General features: G+C 43.5%; 1 protein-coding gene across 4 annotated transcripts in view; it reads left to right on the top strand.

The window, feature by feature from the left end:
* The first annotated feature begins 1,259 nt into the window (after positions 1-1,259).
* Positions 1,260-18,316, top strand: part of IQGAP2 (IQ motif containing GTPase activating protein 2) — a 117,747-nt gene continuing 100,690 nt past the window's right edge. For all 4 annotated transcript variants that reach the window (XM_072359091.1, XM_072359093.1, XM_072359092.1 and 1 more), the window contains exon 1: positions 1,260-1,357. In XM_072359091.1, the coding sequence (XP_072215192.1) occupies positions 1,312-1,357 (46 nt within the window). In that variant the 5' untranslated portion in view covers positions 1,260-1,311. The remainder of the gene's footprint in view (positions 1,358-18,316) is intronic.

Here is an 18,316-nt window from a genome sequence, read left to right as displayed (position 1 = left end):
AGGGGCAGGATGACTTCCCTAGTCCTGCTCACCACACCATTCCTGATACAAGCCAGGATGCCATTGGCCTTCTTGGCCTCCTAGGCACACTGCTGGCTCATATTCAGCCAACTGTCCATCAGCTCACCAAGGTCCTTCTCTGTCAAGCACCTTTCCAGCCACTCCTCCCCAAGCTGTCGGGTTGCCTGGGGTTGTTGTGACCGAAGTGCAGAACGCAACACTCAGCTCTACTGAAACTTGTAAGTTTCAGTGCCTCTGCCTCCAGCCCTGCTCTGGTGCATCCCAGGTGTTGCCCAAGAGCTGGTGGTCACCACAGTGTCACAAATCCTGGACCTGCAGCAGGGTAATGCCCTGCCTGCTGCAAAGCCTGGGCTGGGGGCACCCTGCAGTGAGAGTGCCCACCCTGTTCCTACACCTTGGAAAGGAACAGGCCTGCACCTGTCCTGAGGTGCCCTGGCTACATAGCAAACTGCTTGGTGGCCTCTAGGCACAGCAGGAATGCTGCTTGTGGAGTGCAAGTGTATTTGACAGAGCTAAACTTCAGGTGGGAGTCCCAAGCTTATTATCTCAGGCCTCCTCACAGCTTCCTTTCTGCAAAAACGCCAGAGAGGTGCTATGGCCTTTACAATTTTGGGTCGACCTGTTTTCTATTTCATTGTAGTTGCCACTGGCCTTCTTTCTTACTTGCTTTTTTGTTTTCATTTTTCTTTTTTTTTTTTGTTTTGCTTTCTTGCTCCGTTCTGTTGTCTTTTATTTTGCTTTTGTTACCTGTTATTATTGTCTCTTATTGTTTTTATGTCCTTTATTTTGCTTTTTTAATTTTTTTCTTCTTCCTTTATTTTATTTTTTCTATTTCTTTTATTTCCCCCCCCCTTCTATTTTGGTTTCCTTTTTTTTTTTTTTTTTTTTTTCCCCATCTCTTTCTCTCTTCCCTCCTCCTCCACACCCCAGCTTTTTTTTGTGTTGCTTTTTCCTGCCCCCCCCCCCCCCCCCCCTTTTTTTTTTCTTTTTGCCTTCTTTTCTTTCGCCCTTCTTTGGAGCTTTTCGCATTATTTTTTTCTCTTTCTTTCTTCCGCTCTTTCCCTTCCCTTTGTTCTTCCCTCCACTGTGCCGTGCCGTGCCGACCCCGCACCCCCCTCCTTTCCCGTGCGGCGGCGCCCCGCAGCTCTCACGCCGCCGCCGCCGCCGTACCCCACATCCCCGCGTGCCAGCGCGGGGCGGGCGCGGCCGCGCGGCAGCAAATCAGCGCGGGGCGGCCGGCGCATAAGAAGGGCGGGCGGCAGCGGGCGCCGTCCCTCCGGCGGCGGCAGGATGCACCATGAGGAGCTGGCGGCCCTGCAGCGGCCCCGCTACGGCTGTGAGTCGGGGCGGGTCGGGGGCGGCGGGAGCAGGGCGCTGGGCCGGCTGTTGTTCTCTCCCTCGCCGGCATCGGTTCGATGCGAAAAGAAGGGCTCTGGGGAGGATAAAGGCAGCCCCGCCGGCGCCGCTGCAGAACTGCGGTGCGCTCCGGCTTGCCGTAGCTTTCCTCGCAGCGACCCCCGGCAGGATTCTGGACAGTTTTTCTGTCCGCTGTGTTATTCTCTCTTTGGAAAAATTTCTTTTCGTTTAGAACTTTCTCTACGCGTTGTTGCTGCAGCTCCGCGTTGTAACTTCAGCGCTTTACATTCTAGCCAGAGCTCCGGGGTTTAACTCTGTAGCTTGGTGTTGTAGGTGTCACACTGGTTTGTGACCAGAAGTTCAGATTGCAACTGGGTATTTGAAGTTACAACTTTACAGCTTCTGGATTGTAGCTTCAGAATTTTGAAGAACAGTCTAAAATGTTGCTTTATAATTTAGTAGGTTTGGGTTAGATCTTTATAACTTCAAATTTCAACATGAGTGAGGTGCAGTTACCAGGTGTTTCCTTCCCCATGAAATGTGTTTGTTTCCCAAACCTCTATTTATAAAAAGCCCTGAGTGCCTCCCTCCTGCTGCTGCTGTGCTGGGATCCTGCACAGTCTGTGCTTTCTGCTGGTTCCTCTGGGCAGGGAGGTGTAAGCCATTGGTTTTGCCATCCCAATAAGGAACGCTTTTGATGTTTTAGGCAATGTTAGAAGTGAACATGTAAATTATTTGCAAAACTCACAGTGCCCTGTGGTCTGGTGAGCTGCTTTCCAGGTTTCAGTGTGACAGTTTTTTTTTCAAAGCTGCTTTTTTTAATAGAAGTATGAAGTCTTTAACTGCTGGAAGCCATGTCTGCCTTGGGGAGAGTGGGGGAGCTGGAGCCTGGCAGTGGGGCCTTCAGCTCAGAGGCTGTCCACCCTCCTGAGTGTTCCCCTCTGTGGATACCTGCCAGGTGGTGCAGGCTGTAAACCATGCCTGTAGATTTCATTTTCCAATGGTGGATTTGTCCACTAGCTCAACACACAGGAACTCATCAGGTACAGATGATGTGGCCTCAGCAGCAAGTGCTTTGCTTGACAGACCTGCTCTGGCTTCTTCTTGGCACCTGTGCATCTGGACAGATGACATGTTGTCTGCCTTAAAGTCCAGTTAAAAGGGCTTTGACAAGGAGTAAAGAGCCCATCGTTTGTGTATTGGTTTTCACCTGGATATTAAGGGTTGTTGATCGCCTTCCAGCCTGAACTGCTCAGGGTGCTGCTTAAGAATCCTACACTCCTATTTGCTGTGGGAAAGAATGACCACGTTTAACATGCTACGTATTTTCAAGATATGGTCCCGTCATAGTATTCTGAGCTCAGAGGTTTTTTGCTGTCCTGAGTGGCCAGTGCTTTAAGCTGTAGCCTCTCTCCTGGCCTTGGTCTTCAGTCCCAGGGAGCAAAAGGAGTGGACAAAATATCCTTCTGTCCTTTCCATACACCATCACTCCTCTGACCAGTGCTCTCTGTATGCACAGGATCTGGTGCATGTTCAGTCACTCGGTTATTCAGCCTATCATGAGTTGTAGATTCTCTGTATAACTAAAATTGCACTTTGGATCCCTGACAAGCACAATTCCCTTCACTGAACAGCAGATCTACACTGACTTCCCTAGAAGAGTTAATAAGTTGTCCAAGTTAGGCTATCAAACTGCCAAGTCTTCTTGCTCTAGCGACCTCATACTCCTTTAAACATTTAACCTAACGTGGACTTTTGACTTTGGCTTCAAGTTCCTGGCATAGCCTGCAGGTTGCTCTGAGGAAGGTTAGTGTTTTACTGTAACAGCCTCTGCTGGGTAATACATGTGTGCAAGTAGCATTTCATTTTGAAGCCTAGAAATGCATGTAAATTTCAGGCACATTTTGTAGCCTGATGCAAACCAACGTGGGGGGGAAGTAACCCAAAGGTAGAGTGGTTGGGAAGACATCTCTTACTTGAACACTAGCTTTGTGTTTCAAGTTTTGCTGATGTAGTTAGTCAAAGACACGCATCTGGAAAAAATCCTTATAGCTGATCATTTTCATCTTTAGAGCCAGGAAATAGCTGAATGAAACCAAGCAAGAGGATCCCCTTCTGGTGCTAGTTCAGGGTGAACACTGCATACTAAAGAAACTGTTTCAGAACAAAGCCTTTGGGCCTTCTTTTAGACTTTTGCTGCCAAAACTTTGTGGCTTTATGGACCACTTACTGAAAGGTGCCTCCAATTCTGCATGCTGTCAGTTACTTAAGAAAAAAAAAAAAAAGGCTGTAAAAGTTTCCCTTTGGTGCTGTGCTGTGTCTGTCAGATGTCTGCATCCAGCACAAACTCAAGTGAGATCATATAAGTAAGAAGGAAGTAGCTCATACAGCAGAAACTGTGTTAACAGGCTCACTGCAACTGAATTTATGTAGCTGGTTTCCAGCCTGGCTACAGCTGTTGCCTGGCTTATTTCTCAATCCCAGCACAATCAATTGCAGAGTTTCACCAAATCGCAGTGAATGGGGACTTAATAGAGCTCAAGGTACAAGCTGTTTCTGTGATAAAATCATTTGGTGTCATGGAAGATTATAAAGATGAAAACTGTAATTCTTGGGAGTACCACCTGGATTAACTAAATGTAGAGTTTGGGATGTAAGGCAGCAAATCATGCAGCATTTTGACTTTGAGGAAAAAATGCTTTTCCCAAAACTTTAAGTTCTCTTTATATCTTGGTCTTTCAGAAGCCTGTGTGAAGTAACAAACATATATCTGTGTATTCTGTAAAAAATGCCTGAATAGGCTTCATGACATTGCCAGGAATGCAGTATAGCTGTAGTGAGTTGTGCTATGGATGTCTGGGTTTGCAAATGATTTCAGGCATTTCCATGCTCTGAGTGTCTGAATTAACATCTGTGTTAGTGGCCCCAGGTCCCTGCTCTGAGCAGAAGGGAAACTAGGTGCCTCAGCATCACCCAAGTTGCTGAAAGGGAGGTGTGAAGAAATCTGTCAGAAAGGAGTATCACATAGTCTCATCCTCCAGTTTTGTTCTTCCTGTTAATTGAAGCATGGGTTTTGCAGCTGTCAGTAGCTTCCAGCTTATCTCACGTTGCTGAGCAGATGGAGAAGCCTTCATCTTCCCTGCTGAAACTGGACAGCCTGCAAATGGGGCTGACCTGTGTGTTTGCAGGGCTGATCTGTCCATGGCATCCAGGGGTGAGGGTTGTGTTGATGCTTCTGGTCTGGGTTCCCAGGAGTGCCTCTGCCTGGTGCTGGTGGTTATTGGGTGAGACAAATGAGCAGCATGGAGCTTTGAGGGCTGCCCTGCCTGTGGAGGTAGGCAGGGCAAACCCAAAATGAAACACAGCCTACGCCTCAACGAAACTGCACCCTAATTCAGCAGGATGTGAGTGCTTGCAAGGCAGTGGCTTTTAGAGAAGAGTTTGACTGGAGTATCTATGAATTTGTCTGTATTGAATGCAGGGGAACAAAAGGCAAATTTTTTTTTTTCAACTGGATAGGAAAAATTCTTTTGGTAAATGTTCCATAGGACTTTCTTAAATGAAAACAGATGGGTTTTTAAAGCTTTAAAAAAAAAAAAAAAGCTTAACTGTATCCTATGCATATATATTCTTCTGGGTGTATGCTTTCTGTAGCACTTGCGGCTCGTGAGAACACTTTCCTTTGTTATTGATGGGTGTAATTTGGCAACCAAATACTGTTTATCTCTTCTACTCTTTTGTACATTGCTAATAATTAAACTGCTGAATGAGAACTTGAAAAGTTTAACTGCTTTGTTTAACCAAGTGCTCATAATTCATGCGGTAGGAGTGGCTCTGTGGGCCTTTTGTGCAAGGCTCATCTCCCCTGAAGTCTCCTGGTGAAGAAGGGAGTGAGCTCTGTTACAGCACGCTTACAGCTACTTGAACACTGTTGAAACAGGAAATATTAATATTGCACTGGAAGCAGATTTTATAGCACACGCGAGGGTGCTAGATCAAGTCCAACACTGGAGGCGGTGAATTGGAAGCGTGCAGATGTGCAGCTTGCCTTCTCTGTTAAGTAGGGTTTCAGCTACATACATGCTCTAACTCAAGATTTACTGGTCACTATTGCCAATTCCAGTCTGCAGTGAGATTCTAGGGATACGTCAAGGTGTAAGGTGGGGGGGGGGGGGGGGGGGAAATGCCTGGCAGTGATAGGCAGGACTTGTGGGTCATACTTCAGTGGGTTGATAAGCATACTGTGCTCTGTCTCTTGCAGGAAATTATTAACCTGATGTGTTTGCTTTACTATTGAGGCTGTTTGGATGATTTTTTTTATTTTTTCCTTTGGATCATGCATCTTTGAACTGCTATATGTTGTGGAACCAAGCTGCTGCTGCTGCTTGGAGTGGGGTGCTGGCAGAACATGCACTGCCTCAGTATTAGAGCTCTTTGGAGGGAGATGCAGGTGGGTTCCAGTGTCCAGGGATTCTCTGGTCTGCCTGACCATGGCTGGTGAAGGAAGACAGTGCTTGAGTCTGCTCCATGGGACAGAAAGGGGGACCAGGTCCCATGGAGATCTGTGGAGCAGAGGAAAAGAGTGCTTTGCTTTGGAGATCAGCTTCCCTGCTGCCCCTCAGTCAGGTGGTGGCTGCAGAAACTCTGCAGGGTACCCTTCTTTTGTTCCTAAATATGTTTTGAAATGCTAAAGAAAATAAACAGCTGTTAAAAACGTGTTGTTGTCAGTGTCAAATTAAATTGCTGTGTTGTTCTAGTGAGTGTGTGTTTGCAGGAAACTTACCTGGGGGGATCATGTCAGTGCTATTCACAACATGTTGCCGAGGTTAAGATGCAAACCTGTAGGGAGTCAAATTTGAGCAGTACTTCTTGGCTCTGACTCACATCCATGGGCAAACTGCTGTCAGACCAAGGAGCTGCTTCCTCAAGCAATGGAGCTGCTCAGCTCTCAGCCTCCAGAGCTGACAGGGATTGCAGTTCTCAGCAGCTTCTCCTGCTTGAGTACAGCAGGCTGAACACCAGAAAAAGCAGGCAATAAGGGACATACTCTGCATATCCTTCACTGTAGACCTTCACCTGCTCTATTCAGAGTGCAGCAAAAGCCTTGTGGCTTTCAGCAAGGTGTTTAGACTGATTCTTATCTGGCTCCAAAAATCTATCTGGACATCCAGACTGGGAAATGAGTAGCTGTACATACTAGCCATATCTTATTGGCCATTCCACCTGAAGAGTGAGAGTATCCTCCTACACTTGTGCCTGATTTGTACAGCTGCTCAGTACACTGTATGTGTAGGATAGGAGCCTCCCAACAGCCAGGAGCCCAGCACAGAGAAGTTACTGGGGAGCTGAGTTGGGAAAAGCCTGAACTATGTACAGAAATCTTTTCCATTCAGACAACCAGTATTCTGCAGGGTTGAAGGCCAGTGAGTGTTTTACTTGTGTTTTTACAGGAGCGCTTGGAAGGTGTTTTGTAGCAGCAAGTACAGAGGATACCTGTGCCTGTAAATCCAGTTAAAGTGATTAAAAACAAGATAAAGTGCTTAAAAACAGAAGGACACAGTGGCTTTGCTGCAAACGTGGTTCTGTATCTAGGTCCAGCTTCTTTCGTAAGTGAAACTGCTGATTTGAACCAGCCTTAATTACAGTGGGATCCCAGCTCCCACCTTGCTGCTGACCTTTGCAGAGTCTGCATAGCCTGAACTTACTGAGATGCCTTCAGCTGATCTTATAGACTGCTGTGAGCTTTGATTCTCAAGAGTGTGGTGGCACAGAGACCCAGCCTGTCTGGAGTCTACTCCTTGAAAAGCTGATCTGCATGGCTGGGTTTCAGCCTCTTCAGTGGCTGTGGTGACACAGCTGCTCATGCTGACCCTGTGACAGGCAGCATTTATGGCCAGGTGGGACTGCAGGAGCCAAGATTTAAATGAGTTTAAATTGCTCTGGAACCGCACCCTGAAGCTGTGGTTTTGTGTGTGCTTTCAGTTGGCTCTGCTGATGTGAGAAGCAGCCTTGACTTCTTCCTTTTTTTTTTTTTTTTTTTTTTTTTTTTTGCCTGGATCAGGTCTAATCCCACAGTCAGAGATCTGCCAACCTGACAGTATAGCTGGCACAGGGATGAGCACCTGGATCAGGCCAAGCTAATCTGAGCTGTTATTGCTGTGTGTGGTGGTGAAACATGCCTGCAGAGGGGCAGTGAAACATGGGGGTGGCAGTGTACAGGGGGCCCCTGGACACACGGGTGGCCCTTGTGGGTGGCCCTACTTGCATACAGTGCCAGCTCAGTGCCCCACCTGCCTGCTAGGATGGGCTGTCACTCAGCTCTCCTCTGGCCAAAGCAGTTCTGAATTATAGAAATGGTTGTATCGGTGTTGTTTTTGGGTTTTTTGGGGTTTTTTGTTTTATTTGGGGGGGAAGAATTTGGTCTTACATGCCATAGTTCCATAAAGCCACAATTGTTGGTAAAGTTGCTTCAGCACTCACCAGGTGCTGCTGAAGGGCTATGAAAACTGTGAGAAACTGTCTAAACTTTAGGCTGCTTGAACACGAAGGGAAAAATGTGCTTCTTGTACAAAAAAGTAACAGTCAGCATGTTTTTCCATCCCTTCTTGTAACATTTTTCCTGAGTTGCAGGGTCTCAGGACTGTGGGAATGAGAGGTGGTTTGTGATATGCACTGCTTGTCTCTGAGATTCTTACTTGTCTCAGGGAAAATAATTTGCCCAATCAATACCTGTCTGGCCTCTGTTCAGCAGTAAACAAGGCTTGATTCCCATATGCTCTCAAAACAATGTAACAGAAGAAATAATGCACTAAAATAGCAGCACAGGGTTTGTGGTAGTGTAATTTGTGCTGGAAAGAACAGCAATTATGCTTAGATTAATCTGGGATAGAGTGTTTACCCAGGAAAAATGCTTGGCTGCTTTTGCAAAACTGGACACAGAGAAAACATTATTTCATTTTATCTGAGCTCAAGCTGTTTTGAATGCCACTTCTCAGAGCGTGGTAGGGCAGTTGTTGCTGTGCTGCAGTCCATGGTGGCAGGGAGATGGACCAGCCCTGGTCTGTGTGTGCTAGCCAGATTACCTGCAGCAATGGGTTGTGACTGCTTGTCACTTTGGGCTTGCATTACCTCTGGCTGTGGTCATAATAAATATCTAGAAATTTTGTAACATTCTATAAGTTGTGTGTTTTATCATGTGAAAAGGAGATACATATCAGGGGTATAGAGGGGAGGAGGACTAAATGCATGATTTTGCTGAAGATTTAATTGATGGGGATTGTTTTAGAACAAACCGAATGTAATTTATAAATTTTTAGTGTTTTGGACAGTAAAAAAGCAAAATATGGGCTGCTATTTTACGTAACACTGGACCATGGCAATAACACTTGGTAATTTCTCCCTTTTTCTCTTTTTTGGTCACACTTGAACAAAATTAAGTACCTCCATAAACATTTAGAGACACTTCTGATAAAGGTGAGCTTCTGTAACGTTTGCCTCTGTCTTTACCTATGGCAGTAGGCCGAGGACCAGCAGTAAAGTGCTATTGTGCAGGCTGAAAACGCTGCTTGATGAGGGGTGTGTCTAAGATCTCCTAATAGATGAAGAAAAGAAGCAATCAAAGTGTTTGGGCTCCTAGAGCAGTAGCAGAATTTGTCTGTAAAATCCACAACTATGATCAAGTTATTTCAATCTAATTTCCAGAAGTCATAAAACAGGCCTTCTTGGAACCTGATCATCTGCATGGGAACTATTGCCTGTTAGGAGGAAGCTTCTTCCTTCAGCTCACTCATGACAGCGGTTAATTTGCAGTCTAGCAAAAGCTGAAAAACTGGTAGTGAGATAACAAGCCGTATTGCATTAGTGAGTCTCTGCAGGAGTTTCCATGTAGTATTAGCAGCTGGGATGGAGCAGTTATTTATTTATTTATTTATTTTAGACTACTTTGATGCCTAGAGCAGTTAAGTGCCTTGTAGTAAGGGGGATGACAGTAGGTGGTATGAGTGAGAAACCAGCACAAAGCCCAGAGGAGCAAACTTATAGCTGTAGCGAAAGTGCAATGTTTTGAGGCAGTGCTTCTGCAAAGGGAGTGGACTGCAGCTATGCAGGAGATGACAAAAGTCAGCACTGAGCCCTTGCAGTGTGATTTCCCATGCTGGGTGGAGAGTTCAAAACCTGAGAACTAATAGCTCAAAATGATGTTAAATTTAGGTGCCTTGCTTGTTGCCACAACAGTGATGAATGCAAAATGTGCTTCCTGTGTTTTAGTGGTCGTTGTTCTGCTATTTCAAGAAGAATGATTTTGTTTTGAGGTGTTCTCACGATGCTCCTAATACTCTCTCGCATTTTGTTCACAACTGGCATTTAACATTGTCACTGCAGTGTTTTCATGAGTGGAAACACAATCAGGGCAGTTAAGAGGCTGTCCTGAAGTCAGCTCTTGCTGCATTAATCCAAATCTTTTTGAGTGGGCTGGAGACAAGCAGGTAACCTGAAAAATGGACAAAATTTATTGTATCAGTTTAGAGGAAATCTGAATTCAGTAGATGTAATGGTCATGCACCCACCAGTTCCTACACATGATTTAGTGAAAGCGTGTCTTGTGTGCGCAGCTGTCAGTGACTTGCAGTGGAAATGGAAGCGCTCTGTTTTTTGATAAGGGGGAACATCTGGCTCACTTCAGATGTGATGACTGTGCGGTGGTCAGCAATGGTAGCTGTGTCTTTGTCAGTCAAAGCAGTTCTGATTCCCGGTAGTTAGGCCATAGGCCTGTTGAGTGAAAGGGTGGGGTTTTGTTTGCTCTTTTCTAACCTTGTTGTGAGAGCTGATACGAGGCTTTTAGACTGTTGGTGTTTCAGTTCACTCCCTCAGTTTTAAATCCTAGTAACAAAGTAAAGTTTATTGGCATGTATTTCAGTGAGAAATGAGGGTCAGGCCACTTGGAATGGTCCCTAGGTGCAGCATGGGCAATTGCTGTTCAAGCTGTGCTTGCCTGTGACTGGCGCCCAGTGATGAGGGAGCCCTGGGAGGGCCAGCACTGGAGCCAGCACTGTTGGCCCTGATAACTCTGCGGGCCCTGGTTGCTCACTGTGGAGCAGAGGCAGACAGGCAGGCTGCAGGTGATAGATGAGGCCATTACTGATGAACGGTAAGCCTTTGATGAAAGGTAAGCCTTTGAACTGCTTACCTGTGTGGGTACACCATGTTTGTTGTCTACCTGCAAGAACCTATCATCTCACCTATGAGGCAGGAACAAAGAATGTCTCTCCTGTCTTACTGTACCTGGATGGACTGGCACAGTCAGTGACAAGTTTCCAGGGTGCGGTCCGGGTTTATGAGCCCTTATGCTGCACCTCTGTCCTCCTTTTTCTGTTGGTTCCTGCTCATGCTGGGCCACCTCAGCTGGGGAAACAGCCAAGTGCGTTGTGGTCTGTGAATTCTTTTGCAGGCTGCTGAGCTGCCCTCCTTGGAGAGGTGAGAACATGGCAGGAACTGACTTGGCTCTGCTAGGTCTCTGCTACTAGGTGCAGAGGGATCCCTAATTGCCTGAACTTGTTACCATGCCTGTCTACTGATGTTCTGTACCATGTCATTACTTTCCTGTGATTTGTAGGCCATTTTTGTACTAAAACTTGTCAATTTCATTCTACGGGTAAATTAATTCTGTAGATGCGAAGTAAATTAGTTCAGCTAAGTTATCCCTAGTTTTTAAGGTTTTCTTCCTACCCACTGACATTTAAAAAGCTGCTGTGTGCCTATATATATATATATATATATATATATAAAGAAAGAAATTATAGATCTCAAAGATATTGAGACTCTAGCAATTATTTGGGAAGGAAAAGCAAATGTTCCCCAAGTTTAAGGCTGCCGATCTCATGACATGCATATCTTCCTATGTTATTAACGTACTAGTGTTTGTATCTTAAAGTTAAAAGAAAAAGTTTTGAATATGCACGTGTTTTCTGGATGTGCTTTCAGAGTATGGAGAGAATTATACAGTATTTTAGACCTTGGTGTAGAGGACGGGCTCTGCAGCAGACTGACAGCGTGGGAAGGAGTAGGGGACAGAGAATCATCGGGTGCCCTGACGTCCAGGTGTTGGGGCTGAGTATCTCTATGGTGCAGTCGTTCTCAAGATTTACCTAGTGCTTAAGAGATGTTTTTGCTTCTGGCTTTACTTAGGCAAGTGATTCTGTTCTCCTGTGTCTTATAGTTCAGATGCTGAGGCTCTTGTCTGTGTTACTCAGTTACTCTGACTCACTTTTCAGAGCATCTCTTTTTTGTTCCAGCATTTCTACTCAATCTTTTCTGTTCTTTGACCTACACATTACCACATTTTCTTCTGCCTGCAGTGTGCGATTTCTGATGGAACGTTTTCTGATGTTAAACTCCCAATGATCAGAAGGCTGAATCAATTTGCCAGCTGTTCTGATCAGGTTATCACTCTGGGCATTTTTCAGGAGGTGAAAGAAGCTTTTTCCTTCTTCTCTCTCCCCTCCCTGCTCCTATTTTTGTTTCCTTTCATTCCCATAGCCAAGAGTAGCTGCTTATTTAACAACATCCAGGCAGAAGGCATTTATTACAAGTGCACCTGAAATTGCTGTTGTGGTCTCAGGCTGTCATGTGAATCAGATTTTTTTTTGACCCTTCAAAGACCAAAACCAATGATATGTTACAGGATGTTATCTCAGTTGGTGATCATTTAAATAGCAAGCAGTGTTTTTAATTTCTTCTGTGGAATAATGATGGTGACCAAAACTAGGCTTCAACTAGCTTATAATTTGGTGAATGACTCCTGTCAGTAATCTCTGGCTTCTCCAGGCTCTAGGGTCCCCTGTTGCCACAGTAAGCCTGGCACTTTTTCTGTTCTCTTGAGAGAACTAAGACATCTCAAACAACTTAGTCAGGGTGACCCTAGCTGCTGTTTGCAGAGTGGAGCATCTAAACTGACCGCCAAAGGAGTGATAGAGCCATAGGTAAACTCAGCATGTGTGCACAGAGGAGGGGTGGACAATCCTGAATCCAGGCTTCCTGTTGTCACTGCAGTGAGTTCAGTCTGTGCTCTGTCTTTTCCTCCTGACAGCCTCTAGTCTTTCCTGTTCTTCTGCTCTGCGGTGTCTTGTGCTTCATCCACAAACATTTATGGGTGGAGTTGTGGCTGCAGGTGATACAGTGACTAAATATAATGAAGCATGCCTTTGGGGCTCAGCAGGAAGCCAAATGTATGTCTCTTTTTGCTGTATATAGCAACATTTTGCTGTGCCATTCATGGCTGAGCAGCTTATAGCCTGGCAATATTAAGCTATTTTTTTCCATTATTGTTTTTATATTTTGTTTGTGTTAAGTTGAATAGGTAGGTAAGGAAACTGAATCCATACTGCAAAACTTTAGCTATTTTATTAAAGATTGTTAGTGCTTGCTTTTTTATTAGCAATATACATTTAAAGTAACTCCAGTGGAATGAACAGAACAAATGACAAATGTGTCAAAATACACGGAATTCAACTCCCAAGTTTAAGAAAGCGGTGAACATATGAAGCTGACAGAGGAACCTTTCACACCTTAATAGTTGATTCCTCGTGAATTTACCCCTGGAGAAGGAAAGCCTGTTGGAAATTCCTGCTGGAATATGTGATATTACTTCAAATGCCTTGAGCCCCCAGTGAGAATTTTAACTGTTTGTGGGTGGTTGTTTTTTTTAACATGCATTATTTAAAAGCCTGCATGAAAAACACCATGATTGCTCTGTGTAGAAATTTAGCACACCTTTCAACTGACTACCTTAACAGCATAGATTTTCCCAAGCTTTCCTCATGCTTTACTGTGTTAATGACTGTTTAGGTGAAGATGAGATGACCTACCAGGGGAAGGAATAACTTGTCATTGGTGTTCAGTGCCTTTTCATTTCCATCAGCCTGAGATCCTGTGGCTTGCAACCTTATTACAGTAATGTAGACAGAGTTGGTATCAGCAGTTTCAAGGCCAACTAGATGATTCACAGAAAGAAGCTAACAGTTTCCAAGGTACTCTATGCCTGAATCTAGGGGATAAGAGTTACATTGAAGTGACCAGCTAGTAAAGTATACAGAGATAAACAGATTTAATAAGGAGTTACCTGAAATATTTTCCACAAATGATGTGGCTAGCAGTTAAGTGTAGGTGGAAACAGCTGGCAACAGGCAAGCTTAGAAGCTGCATTTTGTGTTTATAGTTGTAGACGACAATATTTGTCTTGAAGAAAACTGAAATTGCTTAGGGTTAAATATTCCTTCCTTCAACCTTGCATTCCTTTTCCCTCCTTGTTCCTTCGAGCATACAGAACAAATACATTGAAGTTAAAATACAGTGAGTTTTATTTTACTGCATGAGTTAAAGAACCCTGGCAGGCAGGAGATGTCTGCACTCTGGTATCATAGTGGAGTAAGAAAAAGATAGAACTACTTAATATTAGTTGCCTCTACTATAGTGAGGCTTTATTGTATTACAGAAAGCCTGATGTCTGAAAGTAGACTAAAGGTTATACAAAACTACATGCAGAAAAATGAATGTTAAGTGTCCTAGCTGTGCACGTGATTATTTGCTGAGTGCCAAATTCATCTTGTGTTTGTGTAGTTAAATGTGACTTTGTGAGAATTCAGGTATCCTGAGATGTGTCCAAGAGTCTGTCAGCCCTCTGCCAGGGTCAGCATTTGACAGACTCTATGAAGTCGAGCAGTTTTGATACTTGGCTCCAGAAACATGAGCTGTGGTTGCTGTCGCATCACAGACCCTTTGTATGATAGCGCTAAGGTTTGTGAATTGGAATAGTACTCCATTTTTGTAAATGGATGTGGTTGGACTTTGTGGTATGAGATATAGAAGACTCAGGCCTTTTGTCAGGGAAGTGAGGGGAAAATGACTCTGGGAGAGTGACTGCACAGGCATAAGTCTCCACAAGAAAACTCCAGGGAAGGAATGGTTTAGCAAACACTTAAATTTTACATCAACACGTTCTTTTACAGGACTTACTGTAGTAAAAATGGTGGAATGGTGCTTCTCTGTATGCGATGTCTGGCAGTGAAATCTGGTCTGGAGCAGTGACCCAGTAGATCCAGCATGTCAGATTTGTGAGAATGTTTGTCTGGCTGAAAGATGTGTATTTGTGTATGAAAATCTGAGCCTGCATGCTTCAGACAACGTAATAACTAGATTAAGAAATCCACAGTTGTTTCTAAGGGAAGGAGAGAGCAGTTATTGATGGGAAGAATAGAAAATCCAGATTGAAGAGCCTCATGATTTGATGAAGTGTGTTAGTCTACTGTCTCTGGCAAAACTGTCCTCAACGTTCACAACTGTGGTAGATTTTGATTGCTTTATTTTTTGTACAGAGCCCTTTCTGGAGCAGATGTTCAGCAAATTGACTCACTTCCTTAACTGGAGCCATAGAAGGAAGGTTCAGGCCATCTGGTTGTGTTGCTGAGACATGTTCTAGCTGTTTGCAACTATGCTTTTTGGAAGAGGAAGTCTATAGAAGGCTGTCCTGAGAAGAACATTAGATTTTTCTACCAAAGTGAAATATCTTCCAACACAGCAGTTGTCTTGTAGGTACTGAATGTCCTAACAGAACTCCTGTAATATACATTTGGTTTTGTAATAAAGTTTTTCCTTGGTGATCTCTTGAATGATATCTGTTCAGTTTTAGGTGGCATATTTTCCTCTGCACAGTCTTTAAACTGTGTCATTAGATATCTGTGATTTGGAATTTTGGAGCAGGAGCTCAGGAGGAAATTCCGTCTGCCTCTGTAGCTTTGAGTAGCATTTTTCCAACAGCCATGCACATAAACCTGTCCACACATTTTTCATCTGCCTGGCAACATTGTAAGCTCAGGTGGCAGTGAACCTGGTCAGAGAATACAGCCACTTCACAAGCCTGCTCCAGTTACAAGGGCTGGCTGGTACCCTTTTTGCTGAGGTAACCCTTGGAGCATCCATTGAGCCATGGTACCCTGGACAGAGGTAGTCCTGTCTACCTGAAATTACAAATTTTAACAAATAAAAGATGAATCTAAATTCATCAGACTAGATTGTTCATTTTATGAATGTATGCAATTAATTAATCCTATGACCTAAGATTCTGGGAGTCACCCTGATCTAAAATGCATTAAGCTTGAAGCTCCAACACTGAAGTGTGCCGGCAAATGCTTCATGTTCAGAGATTTTCATGGTGCAGACAGCTGCAAATGGAAAGCTGCCTGGAGCTTGTTGTCACTGCTTTTGTACCTGGCTCTGAGTTCACCAGAACAAAGCATCATACTGGAGGTTTTGTGCAAGGGGCTCTTGGCTTTTATTTCAGTGTTCTTTGAGCTAATGCAGTATGGCAGTAAAACACTTGTCAGTGCACTAGTGCTGGTGATATGGGGATAGACTTGGGTAGAAGAGGCAAGAAGATGTGAGGAGGGGACACAATTTCCTGCCACACTGAGCAAGGACTTGAGCATGTCTTCACTTACTCTGAGTCAGTATGCCAGCCTTCTGATATTGCCATCTGCTTTACAAAGCTCTTGGGATAGCACACAGCTGGTACTGTGAAACAAGATGTAGACGATGTTCAAAAAATACTCAGGTCAAAAACCTTTATTCTAGCATTTCATTGTAGTCTGTTATAATCTCTCTTTCCTTCTCCGTCAGTTCCAAACTTACTAACTCTTCTCTGTCACTGTAAGAGCATTTTAGAGGTACTATAGTATGTGGGAAATATAGAAGTTGGTGACCCTGCTGCACCTGCAGCAGGGTAGTTGGAGCTTGATGATCCTTGAGATCCCTTCCAACCCAAGTTATTCTATGGTTCTCTGTCTTGTACTGACCTCTGTTGTTGTACCAAAAGTCATTGTCTTCCTTGTTCATTTCTCACTTTCTATGGGAAAATGGAACCTGAGAGGAATTGGCACAGGCAAATAAGATCCTCTTCTTTGCCTTCATCAGTATGAGAAGTCTTCTGGTGTGCCTGTGGCAAATGCCTTGTTAAAGGACCTTCTATAAGTAGCCATGTGCAGTTTCTGAGCTATTGCTATCAGTCATATCTAAGTATGAATGAAAGAATGACCAGGAAGCCTTAAATGATACTATATGTGTTATGATAATACTTTCCTCAGCCTCAGGTTTTTTTAAGAATATAAAAACTGTCTGTTTTGGAAATTGCTATCCAAGAACAACTTGGAATTCTCTTGTAAATGATTCCATAAGTTTACATTCAAAAATTAAAACTAAACTTAGTTTTTCTTGTATGCTCTTTAGTTTTCCTATAGGAGGTTTGAGACTGGCTTGATTTAAAAGTAAAATTCAGGTATCCACAGGGAAGATTCAAAGTCACTGTGGATTAAACCTTTAAAAAACATCTTATTTACTGTCATATCAAGTATAGGGATGCTGATGTGAAAAATTAGTGCTAATCCAGATTATATTTAACCTTGAGACCTACAAAATCTTTGTCATGGTTATAATAAGAGGGCAACATTTGCATAGCTAGCAGCTGTGGAGCTCCTGAAATTGTAATGTAAACTGAGCAAATGGGAACCTGAAATTCTGCATATCTCTCCAGGTGCTGTTGTTCAAGTTTATGGCCCCTCTGCCCCTAATCCTGTCACAGCTTTCAGTAACTGTATTGCAGCTTCATAGGCAGTGGTAACAGTTCTGACAGCTCACTCAGCTCCATCTAAAAGCATTTAAATCTTCTCTATTTCATGCTGAGTCAGACAGAAAAAAGGTTTCTTGAGACATGTCTTATGTAGGTGCACATGGCACTTCCAGAATAGCTGTCCTTGCATCAGAGAGCATAAGAAGGAATTCTTATAATCCCCAGACCTGAAACATATTTTGTCTGCTGTTCCATGGAGGTGATACACCATACCAGCCAAAATATTCTAAATATAGGTGAATGCAGCTGCAATATGTCAGGTGATGGAAGTCTTAACTCAGAATACAGACTTGGGAAGTGGTGGAAGCATGAAGAAGGAGAATATATTAAGTATTTTGTAGAATATTTATTTTTCATTGAATCAGCTGAAGTAATTGTGGAAGGGGTTTTCTTAGACAACTGCTGTATTATACTGTGTGTCCCAGTTCTGTTTGTTCACTTTTGTTGAAAATGTGACAATTTAAGCTTTAATGCTGCTGGCTGCCCCATGCAGCGCTTCCTTCACTGCTTTTTGAGGGAGGAGCATCTGTAATGAGTGAATCTGATTCATCTGAATTCATTCATCTGAATGTATTAACTGCTGGCTAATTGGGAGGCAACATCTAAAATGAGATTAAATAGAAAGCTTTCATGCACTGCACTGATATTTGTCCTTATATTCATAACATTCTCTCTTAGAGGAAATAGTTGTGATGTTTTTCTGAATTCCAAATCCAAAGTCCACAGGCTGGTACACTGAATCATAAGGTGTGAATTTTATATATACTTTTTTTTTTTCTCCAGTATGGCTCCTATATAGTGAACATGTGCCTTGTTCTGTGTCATTTAGCTCTTTTCAGCAGGAACATTTTGAGTCTGTCCAGATCCTGCTTGGTCATACCAGTAAGCTAGAGGTCTCTAGGTGAACCACAACCCTTTTTACTGTTTCAATAACACACTTTATAACAGCAATCTTTTCATTTCAGTTCAGCACTGTCAAGAAGCTACTGATAAAGTAGAATGTATTTATTATTTCATAATTCTTCCCTGTCTTCTGACTGATAAATGCCTTGTTAGGCAGAGACTCTAGTTCTCTGTTCTAAAACCAAGATAATCTTTGTGCTGAGCTTTGTGTGAATGGGCATACCCAAAGATATATGTTGGAGTCTACAGTCAAAGACTGAAACCTTTGCCAAACAAATATCACAGTAAAATTTAAGGATCTGTTATTTTGAAGTCTTAAAATTAATTTCCTCTGCAATTTAATCCTGGTGCTGCCTTTATCTT

The sequence above is a fragment of the Excalfactoria chinensis genome, chromosome Z (assembly GCF_039878825.1).
Source record: "Excalfactoria chinensis isolate bCotChi1 chromosome Z, bCotChi1.hap2, whole genome shotgun sequence".
NCBI lineage: Eukaryota > Metazoa > Chordata > Aves > Galliformes > Phasianidae > Excalfactoria > Excalfactoria chinensis.
This window is presented reverse-complemented; position numbering and strand designations above follow the sequence as displayed.